Source organism: Tachypleus tridentatus, chromosome 2, assembly GCF_004210375.1.
Source record: "Tachypleus tridentatus isolate NWPU-2018 chromosome 2, ASM421037v1, whole genome shotgun sequence".
Taxonomy (NCBI): domain Eukaryota; kingdom Metazoa; phylum Arthropoda; class Merostomata; order Xiphosura; family Limulidae; genus Tachypleus; species Tachypleus tridentatus.
The window spans coordinates 102,066,862-102,083,753 of record NC_134826.1 but is presented as its reverse complement, the minus strand read 5'-3'; the positions used below and the strand labels follow the sequence as shown (position 1 = coordinate 102,083,753).

The 16,892-nt window shown below is 33.5% G+C and overlaps 1 protein-coding gene across 13 annotated transcripts in view; it reads right to left on the bottom strand.

Annotated features, from left to right (window-relative positions):
- The window catches only part of LOC143244712 (nucleolysin TIAR-like), a 204,816-nt gene that overhangs the window by 180,109 nt on the left and 7,815 nt on the right, over positions 1-16,892 (bottom strand). For 7 of the 13 annotated variants that reach the window (XM_076489841.1, XM_076489857.1, XM_076489840.1 and 4 more), the window contains one exon: positions 4,096-4,191. The exons of 2 other annotated variants lie outside the window; for them this stretch is intronic. In XM_076489841.1, the coding sequence (XP_076345956.1) occupies positions 4,096-4,191 (96 nt within the window). Of the gene's footprint in view, positions 1-4,095; positions 4,192-11,732; positions 11,871-16,892 lie in introns of those variants that run through there. 4 more of the 13 variants (XM_076489843.1, XM_076489844.1, XM_076489848.1 and 1 more) reach the window with 3 other exon arrangements.

Below are 16,892 nucleotides of genomic sequence, written 5' to 3'. Positions count from 1 at the left end.
CCTTTCAGCCGTGGGAACGTTATAATGTGACGGTCAATCCCACTATTCATTGTTAAAAGAGTAGTCCTAGAGTTAGCGGTGGGTGGTGATGACTAGCTACCTTTCCTCTAGTCTTACACTGCTAAATTAGGGACGGCTAGCGCTGATAGCCTTCGAGTAGCTTTGCGCGAAATTCAAAACAAACAAATTTTATTACGCGATTTTTGAATTCCTATTCAGTTTTGTTGTTGTTCTTTGAATGATAATGATTATTTTTATAGTATTCTGATAATAAAATTTCTATACATGCAAGAAAACCTTAAAACGAAACAACTAACTGCTGCATCCCTTAGCCTGCATTAAAATGCAGCGGTAATCATTCACTACGGTAGTGCAATGTTGTAGAACCAGAACATATAGCCCTCGATTACTTTTACGCGAAATTTAAAACAAATCACACTTTTCACTCCCCCACTTTAAAACCACGCAACTCAAACAATAATTATTAAAAACTACCTACCTACATACATCACACAAATGATAAGTTTATACTCACTCTTATAGCAAACACATGTTAAGAATATTGATAATCATTTATCATCTTTATTTTTTTGTTTGTGAAAATTCATTCGTGGGAAATAATACAGGTGTTTACACCTTAGCTGTATGCGACTACTAGTGATAGTTTACCAGGATGACATTTAGCAACCTTCTCAAATATAGCATCATACTTGTATTTTTCACCAATATATATCTAACAAACAAAGTTGCTAACCTCTTCAAAGATAAATACAACAATGTTTAAAGAAATGTTTTTACTATTAAGGTATCCTAACAACAATATTTTGTATGTTCTACGTGTTAATTAAAACACGAGTCACAACAATACTGTAAATGTTGTTGTCACCTGCTCCATCTTTCAAAGATTTTACATTATTCATTAAACCACCAATCACAGCAATAGTGTACACGTTGTCAATTGACTCATCTTTTGTATACTCTACAATAACTCGTTAAAACATAAGTCACAACAACAATGACCCTTGAACGCCTTCCATACGCTGTACATGATTCATTAAAACAAGTCACGATATCGTATGTACGATTTCCACCTGAATCGCTGTTTGTGTCAGTTTTTTGCAACCGAGTTACCATCCGCATGGCGATAGCATTTACAGAAACCAACTATCAGGAAGATAATGTACCTGGTTCTACAATAAAGAAAATATATCAGTTTATCATGAAGTTAATGTAATCACACATTCGTGAAATGAAATAACCACCGGTCGTGGTAACTGTTACAGACGTTCTTGTTTCACCAGATGAGTTCGATTTTTCACCCCCTCAGGATGTGCTAGTATTTTCATTTCTTTAACACTTAGCTACTGCGCCAAAGGCGCTTTTCGCCTCTTCCCGCTTCTCCATTAAAATTACATTAGTTGCCACCAGGAATCCTTTAGGAGTTGAATTTGGTATCTGAATCTCAATGTTATAAAAACTCAACATACCATACACGGCTCAACTCACGTGATCAACAGTCTTCTTGGCTGAGCAAAGATTTTCCTATTAACATCCCTGTGGTTCGAAATCCCGTAGAGATCAGCACAAATGAGCTTGCGATCAAAAATCTTTAATTGTTTTTATACGACTTTTGTACTCTTATCTTCAAGCTAGGGGCCTGGCATGGCCTAGCGCGTTAAGGCGTGCGCTTCGTAATCTGAGGGTCGCGGGTTCGCGCCCGAGTCGCGCCAAACATGCTCGCCCTCCCAGCCGTGGGGGCGTTATAATGTGACGGTCAATCCCACTATTCGTTTGTAAAAAGAGTAGCCCAAGAGTTGGCGGTGGGTGGTGATAACTAGCTGCCTTCCCTCTAGTCTTACACTGCTAAATTAGGGACGGCTAGCACAGATAGCCCTCGAGTAGCTTTGTGCGAAATTCCAAACCAAACAAATATTCAAGCTAAGCTTCTCACATATTCAAACAGTTTCAAACACGACTTTCACTTGCATGTATTCCTATAATTAAAGTCTGATCCCAACGAATAACATAAGCCACTAGTAAATTAGGTAAATTTAATCTTAACTTAAGGTTTTGATCACCGCACAACAGTTACCAAGCATACTGATAGTTGCTAAGTACATCTCATCTTAACTTCTGATCCCAATACAGCATTTCTTGGGCATACTGACAGTTGTATCTCAGAATGGCTGGTATGGGTATTAACACTTTTACTGATAAGGAAAGAACAACGTTTCGACCTTCCTAAGTCATCTTCAGGTTAACCCGTAAGCCGTTCTGAGATACATTTTTATTTCAAGTGGGTTTCTCGTCATCAAAAAATACTGATAGTTGTATGAAATCTCATCGTAGGTTGCGTTTTACCTAACGTAAGGTTCTAATCCACACACAGCACCTCCCTGTCATACAGGTAGTTGAAAGATAAATCTCATCACAACTTAAAGTTCTGATCCCCAGATAGCATTTAAGGCATTTTTGCAGTTCCTAGATGAATCTTTCTAAATTTTAGATTGTAATCTTCACACAGCACTTCCCAGAAATACTAGAAGTTGCAAAATAAATATCCTAACTTAAGGTTCTAACCCACATACAGCAATTCTCGGACATAACTTGCAGTTGCTAGGAAAACCTCATCCTAACTTACGTGCCTGATTCACACACAGAGGTTATAGAATAAATCGGCAGGTGCTAAGTAACTCAAAATAAAACTTTGAGCACATTCTTGCAAACAGTTGTTATTAATAACACATCAACAGTTTCACATGAAATAATTTACTGTGTATATGATACAAAACTATTTAACCTGTATACGTGAAAATATTTTCCGAAGATGTGAAAATCTAGACGATTGAAATTTAACTAGAGATAAAAGGGTTAAACTCGTTTTTTAAGCATTGAACTCTCATCAATTCTGTGCAAGTATGTCTTTTCAGATCTATATAAATGTGTATTCTAAGTAACAGACTAGCCAATCGATTAGAAACGTTTATTTGCAAAGTAAATAAGCGTTTTGCCTTTGCAGAGTCAACAATTTCGCACCGTCGTTGTCATAGCAACTTAGGAATACAACCTTTCACTTAAGTGACAAATGATAGTGAATTCGTTAGACATTTAGCTTATCAAAATCACAAATATTCTGAAAATGTTCATGCAAAAACAAAAGTACATTTATTTTTACCTTTGGGGAACATCCAATAAATGATAAGAGACATATACACAAAAAAGTAGCAGGTTAGCATATTACACGTTGATTTAAACTATTATTATTACTGTCTATCGGGTACTTTAAAGTACCTGTATATAGAAAACATTTGTCACACATTTTATTCTTTCTCAAATACGTCACGCCAACACTTTTTAATACAACAATGAATAAAATCACCTGGACTTTGCTGGAAATATGACACGTGTATTGAACTTATCAATACCAATGACGGTCATCATACATAACCAACGCTGTCAGATATTTAAATATGAAACTTCGAGCTTTTTAACAAACTAACCTAAAGTGTGAGAAATATCGCAAACAGCGAGACAAATAATAAATCAAAATAACCTTCTCCCAAAAACTAAATTCTCGGCGATTTCTGCATCAGCGTTTCTTTGATGATAAACACAAAGCTCCACAACGGGCTATCTGTGCTCTGCCCACCACAGGTATTGAAACTCGGTTTCTAGCGTTGCATGTTCGCAGACATGGGGCTATGCCAGTGGGGGCATTCTGCATCAGAATTTGGGGAATGTATTATTGATAATTTATCCTTTTATCGTTGTTGCTTGTAAACAGACACTAATTAAAGTGATTAAATTTCACTGCGCTTAACTCGGCTTGGTTGTTTAGAAAAATACATTATTTGAACAAAAAACAGTCTTGCATACTTTCTTCTAATGATATATTAATGAAATACTTATGTATATAACCGTTAGTGTTATATATTCCATACATTTAAAAGATAGTAAATATAAATATAAATTGAATATTTTGTTACAGTGTATTGTATTCATTATCGTTTGTTATCTTAAATTATTTTGAGTCTATACAATCAGCCTACTTTCCATAATAAGAACTTTAGACAAACTCCGAGTTAAATTACATACCCTTCCTAAACAATGCCTTTTATTCATCGCCAGAAGCGCCGCTGCTGCCGCCTGGTGGTCTGCGAATTCGACGAAGCAATACCGATCATTTGCAGTCTAGGAAGAAAAAGAAAAAGTAAATTAAATTAATATCTGTTATTAATACAGTATCTGTTTAAGTAATTTACGAAATTACTCTTTCGAAATAAATACAATCAGTCAATACACACAATTCGACGCACGCAGCATAATGAATATGAGATAGATAAGCTTATAATTATTCGCTTTACGATAAACAAAATTGCACGGTCTTGACTTTCACTGCAAACAATATTACACAGTTGCATCTTCCTTTAAATAAATCTGACATTATCTAGCTTTATTTATCATTGTAAAATCAATATGTTTTTTATTATAATTAGCTATAAGCTATGGAAGCAGAAATAATGGAGAATCTGCCACCAGATGGCACTATATTGTTAACATGGCTGCATATGCGATATCACAAGGGTCCCAATTGCTAAATTAAAATATCGAAAAATGTTTATACCCATTTGAAGAATAATGCAACAAATAAAGTGTTCGAGATTGATAAATACAGACGTGTGATGACTATTTTAGGGAAATAAAAAATCTAAAACGATCACACATGCTTTTTACAATCCGAAAAAACGCTTCAGCTATTACGGATTTCCAAACATGGAAAGAACGAAATTTTCAAAGCTTGTTCATTACCGTATCACATTATGCAAAACATACAAACAAAGGGCCGTCGAGTTCTTTTCACTGTCCTTGTCAATTCTATAACTACACGATGCGTTTACAATTAAAATCACTTAAATGTAGCACAGGCAACATGATATAACCAAATTTTGAGGTGTGGGAAGCAAGGCACAGTTTAGCGCGTTATCAAGTCTTATTGTGGATAATCTAACACATAAAAAGGGTCATTATACAAGTAAACCAACGTATAAAATCCTTAACCTCTGAAAACAACTAAGTGAATGCTAGCAACCATTAAAGTAAATGGCATGGGGCTTTATCATAATATGATAATAAATGACAAAAGTAAAATAATATTAATAAACATGGAACAAGCCATTACAAACGTAATAAACCAATCATCATGGTTCACTTCCTATTTTTAAGGTAAGGTTTCCATCTTTTAAATTGGAGGGCTGTGTTGACTACCTTTCCCTAAAATCTTGAAACACAGTGTACGTTTCGATGCTAATTAAATCTACTCTCCCAACAAAGGCCATCTAACTGAATTTAAAACAAAAAACAATTTAGTGTTGAATTTGAACCACTGGAAAAAATCATTCATGAAACTTCGTGAGACCTGTGGAATTTTATTTAAACAAGTTAAAAAGCATATGTTTTTTTACGTATTTTTAAAAACTTGATTATCAGTGTGGTGTATTATTTGTTTAAACTATGTTCTGCACCTATGCAGGAAGGAAATTTCATAACTCTCTAACCCTTTTCAAATATTCAAGGGTCATTTCTTGTTTTAGACAAGAAACTGCACAACGTATTTTTCCGCAACACTGATGTCCGCATGCTATTAGGGCTAAATAAACTTTGGTGGAAGATTCGAGCATCCAGGTTCACTTATGAAGTCACCAACTCTTGTTTAAGATTATTAGAAATTAAAAAAAATGAAATTTTCCAGTTTCCTCAAATTTCTAAAAGTGTTGTGGATAAACCACATGACCTAGTTAGCAAGAAATACCTTTTTGGATTGAGTATATTTACTTCAAAAAACATGTGACCTTCAATTAACATAGACGCCATTCATGGATGTTTGCTATTAAATATTAGAACTGAGACCTGTGACAGCAAAAAAAACTAGCTTGTCAAATAGATCAGCAAGAGTAGTCCTAAAACTCCGATTTGATACATCTTGTGTGAACAGTTTCTTAATCCCCAAAACGAGCATGGATTTCACTGTTTCATCTTGAAAAACTTGTTCAAGTACTCTTCAAAACAAAAGAATATATCTAGACTTCTAGATTGTCTGCGTCGGTTTGTGCATAAAATATGAAACTAATCCACGTACGGCTAAGTGTGACATATTTTACCCACATGAAAACTTTTGACCAATTTCATTGTTAGGGAATATACTCTTGAAAAGTTCTGAAATCCTTACATTTGAATGAAATAAACAAGACAATCAATAGTTCCCGAAGTACATAAAACTTTTAATTTTAGTAAAAATAAGCGACTGGACACTAGAAGTTCAACTGGTGGCAATCAAGAAATCGGAGATAGTAGTATTGTTGCCAAATATACCCTTCAACGACTTCATTGTTTCTGCGGGTTTGCTTGACATACGAGTGTGGAAAACGGTTTCTCCCATGGATGCGACATCAAATGAACTTTGGCATTAGTTACATTTTATTTTTCTAGAATGCAAAGATCTTTTTAAAACATTCCTGGTAGTGTTGATTTAAAAACCAAAACTTGTTTAAAAACTACACTGGTTCGATATATTGCAAACCTGCAAGAGGATGGAAATAATTAAATTCACAAAACAGTTTTCATTCGATTATTTTATATTTGTTCTTTAACATTTTCAATACTCGAATTAAATTATATAATGCTCTTTTAATTTTTAAATATAGTGTATATAACTGATTACGTAACATTTATCATAAATTTCTATTGAAATTTAATTATCGTTATGCATTCATTAAATACCTTTATTTTACAACAATATACATGCATTAATTTTATGCGTCGTCATAATTTTATTCTATCGATATGTACAGCCCGTTTCAGCATGATACCCAGAATATCATAGACTACATAGAGAATGCCTAGTTACAAATAATCTAATAAATAAGCTAAATAAAATGATTAAAATACTGTGTGATAAATATAAGAATTTATTAAACAAATATAGAGAAGTAAAAATTAAAGACATTTTCCTGAAAGTTTCTGATAAGTATTTTTGTTAAGTTTATTTAAACAACTTTGCACTAATTTTTTGCGTATGAACACCTAATCGCATAGAAAGGTTTATTTAGAGTCTGAAAATTGGTAGTTACAGTGGGCTGAATAGATGTGGTTCGCAGTGATACTAGTTAACTTAGATACTAAGTTAAGCCCAAATTAGACCTACTTAAAACTTACTGACGCCTATAGGTACTTGCGAACACTGATAATGACCGAAGAAGGTCGAAACGTTGTTCGCTCCTCTATGTAAAAAATTTTCTCAACCCAAACGAGCCATTTTTACATATATATTTTTCTTTACTGATGAATAAATTCAGTGACAAAGATACGATTTATTACTACATCTATATCTTATTTCTGCAAATACAACAGAGCTAAAGATAACGTCCAAGTCAAATTTGTTGCATTTCTTATTTAGACATGCCTATAACCATCAAATAACCTAGAGGAAGATTGGTTGATTTAACTGAAAATGCATGTCACTTAATACACCCCTAGATTTAGTACTGAATATATTCTTAATTCAATCTTTAGGAAACTAGATTAAAATCATATCTATATCTAGGCGTAATATCCGATTAGGCCTTTAGCTGTAAATGCTAGGCCTATATTTTTTTCTGTGTAGACTAAGACGCCTATAATCTTATTGATTTAATAATATTCGCTGTTATAACACATCTAGATCTAGATAATAAATCTAGAGCGAATAAACACACCAAGCCTTGGTATTAAGATTAGACTTTGATTTTAACGTTAGTCGTCGAATCTCAATTATAGGAATGATTTAAGATCTGACATAAGCATACGTGCCTACAAGTCTTAATAAGTACAATGTGTAAAATTGTAACATATTAATACAAGGTCTAGTATAGTTATAATTTTATTGGCAAATTTGCAGTGTTTATCAAAAAACATCTATATAAATATAATAGTTACGACTTGTGTCTGCCTTTAACTACTTCACATGGTGTAGACGGATCCCCACCAAATTTTGTATTGAGGTTCGTTAGGTTAATGCAAATTTTGAGTTTTGCAGTTTGCTTTTTTCTATAGACGTTTTTACTAATACTTCGTTCCCTGTTGATGGACCTCTACCAAATTTGGCATGAATACATGTAAATTTACTTTCACATTGTGTTTTGCAACTTATGTGCATTTTTTCGAATCTCATAAGGGAAACAAATTTTCAGAATACTTACCTATGTAGTATATTGTTTGTCTAAACTGTTTTAGTTTTCGTAAACCGTTAGTGATCATTATAATTTTTTCCCTTCATAAACAAATCAATACGTTACACTACTTAATCGAATATTAAGTATGTAAGGGAGGAAGAAAGAAAGCCACTTCATTAAATACACACACACAATTATATCAGCTCATGAGACGAACCTGTCACATCAATATTAAATCAAAGCCTAGCACATTATATTGATTCACCAACATACTGAACTCTCAGTCTACTTGAAAAGTAGAAAGTTGACTTGATTTTTTTAACACCGTTCGTGCACGAGAAAAAATTGAAAAGTATAAAATATGAAAGTCATCAAATTAGCTGTTTCAGCTACACGTACAAGAAACACAAATTCAAAATTTCTCATTTAAGAGACCAAATTCAGGCCAGTGTTCCATTTTCTTAAGATCAAGGGCGTGCCTTTGTTGTTGTTATAGGCACCAGGCTTCAGGTGTTATAGATCTCGGAGAGTCAGGTTCATTTGAACTTTTCCATTCTCAGCACTTGGTAAATAATTCCCGTGACGTTATTGTAATTAGTACAGAACGATCAGAGCCTACCTACACCGAGCACTCACTCTGACTCCATTCAAAGCCACAGTCATTAGTGATGTCGAGAAAACCCACTTGTAGAGAAAAATATATATGTAAAAACGGCTCGTTTGGGTTGAGAAAATTTTTTACATAGAGGAGCGAACAACGTTTCGACCTTCTGACACTCAGTTACACAACCCCTTTCAAACATGTGGTCAGCTTCCGGTCAGTTACCTCTCTTTCTTTCTTTGTGAACCTGACGATGACCGAAGAAGGTCGAAACGTTGTTCGCTTCTCTACATAAAAAAATTTCTCAACCCAAACGAGCCGTTTTTACATATATAAAGCCACAGTTATGTTCATAATTACTGTAATATGTTAAATGCACTTTCAGTTCATTCATTTGTGTAAAGTTCTACACTTAGCGACCAGTTCAAGATGCATTTCTTCTAATTTTTCTAATTTTAAGTTTCTTTGAGAGCATTGACACATATATCCTTTTAATGCTGTCACAGTAAATTCTAATATTAAGATGAGGATCTTTAAATAAAAAAACAGAAAACGCTCCCTCACCGCACTTGAAGCTGTTTTAATCTAATGTAATAAGCAATATACCAGTAGAAGTATCTGCACATGGCTGTTCACCTCTTTTTAATTGTAATATGTTTGGTGCAGGTCGGGTGTATCTTGGCTGTAAGAATCATGTAGTATAACAACGGAAAAAACGTTTCAGCAAGCGTAAAACAAAAACTTCTTAAGAAATAGTTCTTAAAACAGTGTACGAAATGTTTATACATGCCTAAACTTCTGAATATCTCGAAGTAGACTAAATTGTGCAACACAACGTTCGTTTTTTAAAGCCTATCGTTATTCAAACTCTGAGTTCGATGAAATTTTGTTTGTTGTTAAGTGTAAAGCTACATATTGGGACGTTCTCTTCCCACCACGAGTATCGAGACCCGATTTGTTTCATAAAATAGCAAAAACATTTTAGAAGTAAATTAAAAATTATACATTGACATTTTTCTGATCAAAGACTGAAAATTCCTTTTTTCATACAGTATTTAGAAATTCAAGATAAAAACAAAACGTTTTGCATTCTCTATAGCCAAGAGCAAATTCACACAATTAAGTATTCTGGTTCAAAAACTTCTGTGTTTTTAAACTCGAGTGTTTCAAATATCTGAAGCACAAATAATAATAATTTCACTTTTACCTTACATTTCACACCTAAAAACAGTAGCTAGACGCAAATGATAACACTTCGGTTGCACATACACACTAAGCTTCATGATAATCCATCCCCCTGGTAAGAAGTTCAACCTTTTGATCAAAAGATAGGGAGATAGAAAATCCAGTAAAATACATGGAAATAAAAGATGTTAATTACACGCGTATTTGGCCACTAAACATACGCGAAATACAAATGTCAGAGTATACACAACAGCATTCATTACGTCAATAACCTGTTTGTACCTGTTGTGTAATGGTTTACACATTCACAGAATGTGATTACGCGAAACCAGTAGTTTTCGGATTTTTCATTGTTTGTTTGTTTTGAAATTTCGCACAAAGCTACTCGAGGGCTATCTGTGCTAGCCGTCCCTAATTTAGCAGTGTAAGACTAGAGGGAAGGCAGCTAGTCATCACCACCCACCGCCAACTCTTGGGCTACTCTTTTACCAACGAATAGTGGGATTGATCGTCACATTATAACGCCTCCACGGCTGGGAGGGCGAGCATGTTTGGCGCGACCGGGATGCGAACTCAGGTTACGAGTCGCACGCCTTCACACGCTTGGCCATGCCGGGCCCGGATTTTTCATGCAGAGTATATAGTTATTCTCGAAATATCTTTGACTCGTATACTTTACATTAATCATAAAAAAACATCGTTTTTATTTCATTAATGCTAGTACAAAATCAACATTTTACACAAGTTCCAGCTTCAGCCTTATTTCGTGTGACCTTTTAACTAATAATACTAAAGAGTTTAAAGTTTATCAATATGCAAGCACACATAGCTATAAAATAGCAACAAACTACTAAATTGCATAAATGGTTATTAATGTTCTTCGCATATCAAGTGCATGTATTTTTAGAAAATGCGCCATCTTCCATTAATTTTTAACATAATATAGCCTCATAAAATAACGTTCTAAAAATTTACAAAAAACATAGAATCCAAGAATGAGGAGAAAAATAAACGTACAACTAATTTATCCATTAAAAAATTATCTTTTCGTTCTCCCCTTCTGTCGCCCAGGTCAAAGTTTTAGAAAGATCAAATCTGGTACACCGATATTTAAATAAGTGCCTGTGACAACTGTACATCATTCATATTTAATCGAAACTGATCTCCATACAACAAAAATAACATTACGCACAAGCCAGCGTTCTGAATACTCTTTTTGTTTTGATTTTTACATACAGAACTGCATATGTGTATTTATACACACACATATACCACATTATTACAAGCCTGCATGACTCACCAAACACACCTGATTAAGTATCCTTAGACATTTGACTGGATTTCTTTCTCACTGAGTAAAGACCCAGGGTATCAGATTAACGATATATAATGACCTTCTTACCCCACCACCTTTGACATTTGGTGTATATTTCTTATTCGTTTACCATAATCAGTGCCACCGAGACGTTTTTTGGTTCGTTTCTCAAATTTTTATACATTTTATACATATTGTGATACATTCACTATTAAAACAGCGTTAAAACACTGTCGTGCTAGCAGTCTATGATTTAAAATCAGTTAATCGACGCCTTTTTTAACAATAAAATGGTATTAAAGCCAATTTTTTTTAAATCTCCAACACTGTTGTATATTACTTACGTATTTACTGTTACGTTAAATATACAATACGTTAACATTTAAAAAATCATAAAACATACGAATAGAAAACAACATCCTACCCAGAGAACAAGAGGGTTGGTTACACCAGTCCACTGGTATTGCATGTCAAATTTTGTGAATACCCAACACTGCCGAGTACACCAGAACACAGTATAACACTTCAACCAAAACCTAGACACAGACTGCGCAGTGGTGACTCATTCTAACATACATAGCGTTGATGCACAACCATCACGAGACACTAGACAGCGCTACCATAAGCGAATCACGAGCGTTCATTACACGTGCTCGGAAAATTGCCTTGCGGAGCAGATTCCATCACAAACGCTAAACTTTCTTCTTGGTAACGTTATTAACAACTTTTTTTTTTTTCCAACAACATCAAAGAATAAATAACACTTTCGTTTAACCTTGAAGTTAAAATCATTTTAAGTATTTCTGGCAGGTTAATATATAAAACATTAAAGTTATTTACACTAAAAATGAATGAAAAAGTTGAAGCTGCAAACGGACAAGCTTCGAACCCATGGCGTTGCATCCCAAATAGTATACAGAGAATGTTATATTAAAATTACCTGAAATATAAAAGTTACAAGATATGCAAACCATAACTAATATAAAGTTGCGTTCGTAGGTAATGCGTTGCTGCAGGAAATTGATCGCTTTCGGAGATAGCACACAACAGCCCTTTAGGGCATAAAACATTTATACACACAAATCATAGTGTTCAAATCAAGATTTATAAATTTCAAGACAGAGATGTTCCTTGTACAGAATGGCATTACGTAAAATAGAATGTGGATCAAGTTAAGGTAACAGAACCTTTCAGAATAAGACTTGTAACAATTTATACCCCAAGCACAGTAAGCAAAGTTATGTTTCTTGTAACAGGTGAGAATCTACGAACACAAAGGTCAATGGCAAAACCGCCCCTGTGCCATAGGTAACAGTACGTGATACAAAAAAGATTGTATGGAAAAGCAACAGAAATCACATGTACACGAGTTGCTTCCACTAAACATTCATTATAACGTCGTACACCGAAGTGTGAAACAGATATTCATTATATTCTATATAACACACTGGTCAAATCACTTACTGTTTTATATCTTCTTCTTCATGTGTCAAATCTGCGGCAGACATCGACGACCATGGCATGTCAGACTTCTCTGTTGTCAATCCTCCTTATCAACTCGATGTTGCTTATTGAGTTCTTGGTGACATAGTTATTGAGGCTGTCGATATATTTTGTTCTTTGACACCCTCTGCTTTTCCTCCCTTCTATTTTTCCACATAGCATCTGTTTCTATATCCCATTCTTCCTACAGATGACTGTTTTATATATACAAGTGTATTGACGCGAGCATTTGGTAACCGTCGCCCTCGCACACTGGATGGATTATGGAAAGCCAGCACAAAAAAAGAAATGTACTTTAGACATGATACCCTTGCAATAGAGAATTTTGCAATGAGAATTACGCTTCAGAGTTTTCTTGAAGATGCAGTTATCATGCAGAGCATGACTGCGTCGAATAGATTATAACGACGTGGCGAAGCTCCAAAAACGTTTCAATAAAACGTATTCAACTTCTGTATAACCAACTACGTTACCGCTTTTCCACCACCAGAAGTTTCCATTTACACTCCGTTAGTTTGTAAGGATGATACTACTGAGCCGAGTAGTTACTTTATTTGTGAATCGTCAAAAGGTATTTTTTATTCTAATTATTAGGTTGTGTCATTTTTTTTCTTTATTTGTATAGGATATAAAGCATTCATAAGTATTTCCAACTTATACGTTTCAACACAAATATTATATTACGTGTTTATTAAGTTATAGGATATTTTAAACTTTGTTTTTTTATCACGATTTTAAATGGTTCCTTTATTACGATTTCTATTTAGTTTATGACGAGTTTTCATTGGTTCTTTTGTCATAATTTCTAGATACGTCAGGTTTTGTATCATCATCTTACAATTTTTACTTCGTCCTCAGTAGATCCTATTAACTTTATACATGAAATTATATCGGGAGTTTTAACGTATTTCAAGGCTAGTTAAATTATTTTATCATGTCTTCTGTTGGAAGTCCTTAATTACTGTGATAGGATTTTAAATGTGTTACTTTATTACGGTTTTGTTACTAAATTTTGTTCATTATATGAATACTATATAACAGAATATTATTTTATCATTACGTTTATTTTCTCAATTTTTCTTGTTTATTAGAAAACACACAATGATAAATAATGATGTTGATTACTTCAGATAAAATCATGCAATGCTCGTTTTAATAACAAGCCTCATTTAAAGAAGTTGTATCACAACAGCTTTTCATAACTTGTCTTAAAAATCACCTTACTTTATACTAGAAGATCGTATCCATTGTAACAGATTTACTGTTATATATTTATATTTGTTTGTAATTAAGCACAAAGCTACACAATAGGTTATCTATGCTTTTATTTATTTTTACACTGATGTTTGTTTTAGTTAAGTATATGTATTTAGAAATGCCTGTAACTTACTGTTAAATGTCTTGCGGAATTTTCACCTATTTTCTAAATTTATAGAAGACTCTCGAGTGTAAGAATCATCAATATACCGTGTTTAAGTAAAATATTGTTGCCAACTGGACTTTCGAGAACCTCGCCTAAAGTTTACAAATCGACGCGTGAAGACAATTCATGCGATTGGCTTGTTATATTATAGTTTGTGTGCTACAAACCTCGGAAGCTATAGCTGTGATAAACGCTTATCAATCGGTAAACTACATATATTGACCATTAACATTTGTAGATTTCGAACATTATAAACTGTTTACTTTTAGAGAATTACCTTCGAACGTTAGTATTACTGCTAAGACATTGTATAACTTCGACGGTGAAAAACTTGCGTGTGCTCCAGTGAAGCAGGTAGGTAGCTTCTCGTCAAAAGAAATGTGCCTGTCTAGTAACATAGAATTAATTCGCTCATCGTGAACTGTTGATAAAAGATTTAGTTCCAGACCAGATAAAAGAGACAGTGTTGTTTGTAAAACTTTTGTATATAATAAATTATTTGTAATAACCGTTATTTTAAATCGTATTGTTCTTTGTATATTAAAGTATATTTTTGTTAAAAATGAAAATTGTACCACTATTGTTGGAAAATATAACTTATACTTATCAACATTTAATGAACTTCTGAATTCAAATTTCCAGCTACTTGAAATCGTAATACGTAACACGGAGACTCGTCCAAGATATATTATAATACGCAATAATATATTTACATTTCTTTGTGCAATATTTCATATTTTTGTTCACTACCATGAGTTTAACTGACAAATTGACTCCTCCCTTCAGCAGTCTTACAACTCTATATCTCCCATAATAAAGGCTTGATATACACACGTTCTACAATTACTTTTCGCGGTGAGTCAAGTGAAATTGACAGCAGTTGAAAGAAACAGCTTCTTTATGAACAAATGTAGAAAAACAATAATGTGCATCATTAGTTGTGTACACTCCTGTACTAACCAAGTAAGAGGCCAGCCTGAAAATACATAAAGCTCACAGTTTACCTCTGTATCAAATTTCGAAACTATGATTCTGTTAACCGGGAATTTTAGACAACTAAGCTATAGCGTCAAACAAAACCTCCAAATCTGTTTTATTTCAATTGGTTGTTTTAGTGAAGCTGTGCCTTTAAATTCAAAACCCGTCCAGTGACTTTTTGTTATTGTTAGAAATACCAGATTGTTTTGCAACCTACGGTGAAAAATGCTTTGTTTCTTATTAATTAGTGACAAACATTTTTTACGACAATTACTTAACATGAATTAAACTACGGTTGGCTTCTTTGACCGAGAAAACAAAACAACATGATTTCGATATTATACTACAACAAATCGTTCACACTTTTACGAAACACCCTATACATAAAGCCACAAATTAATAGTTTATTTCTAATCAACAATCCTTGACTTTTTTGAGTCATGACTGGCTTAAACAATCTTTAAAAAGATGTTAAATGCATAATATACTGTATTTCTGATGTTAAGAAATAATCGGCAATTACCAATAGAAAGTGTAAAAACGAATTCAAGAAAGGGAGTAGATTCCCTTTTCTAAAGCAAAACCAAAATCAATGGAAAGATTAAAAAAAATAAACTGAAACTGAGAAAAAAGTAGAGATTCAAAAGTAGAAATATTATTTAGTCATTTTCCAAGATCATTTATACTTTCTCATGTATAAAAACAGCACCTAAACAGTGCATAATGTGTAAAACCCAATACAGGTCTTTAAAGGAGTCCTTTCATCAGAAAGACTGAGATATGATAAAATTTGATCCTGAAAAAAATGTTATCAAAATAATACTCACTGAATCTATTAGCAACTCTAACAAATACAATCTGAAAACAATCCTCACTAAACATATATACACTTTTGTAACTACAACTACCTGGATATCTTCACTGGACTTACAAACACAGCCCTATCTATCTACTAGAGAAATTATCTATCTAGATAATCCCTACTAGAGAAATAATCATAGTTCTATCTATATCTCTCCGGAGATAATCCCCATTGGTCAAATAAATACAGTACTAATTATTACTAGCTACAGATAATTCCCATTGGATGTATAAATACAGTGCAAACTATAACTATCTAGAGATAATCCCCACTGGATACATATATAATTGACGTGCAAATTACAACTGTATGGAGATAGTCACTACTGAGCATATAAACAACAGCTGCAATTACAACTATCTAGAGATAATCTCTACTGAATACATAATTTAAATCCTAACTACAATTGTATGAAAAGAATTCTTAGTGGAAATACAAACACAATCCTAATTACCACTATATGGATATATAATCCCTTCTGGACATATTAAACACATTCCAAACTACAAGAACTATATGGACTTATCTTCAATGGACACATAAACCCAGTCCTGATTATTACTACTATCAGCTAACAGAGCTTTCTTACAGGATCTGAGTTGACAACTCAAACCATTTATTCTACCTAAAGCTGATCAGTCATTTAACTACAAGTGCAGTGCAGTTTCTGGACAAATTGCCCTTTAGAAATTATATTCAGTCTGGTATCAAACAAAAACAATGATTAATCGACAGAGAGTTTAGATTTCATATTACCTAGTAACAGAGAGAAACAACAGAAATGAAACAGTTATTGAGAAAAATAAGATAGATTAACA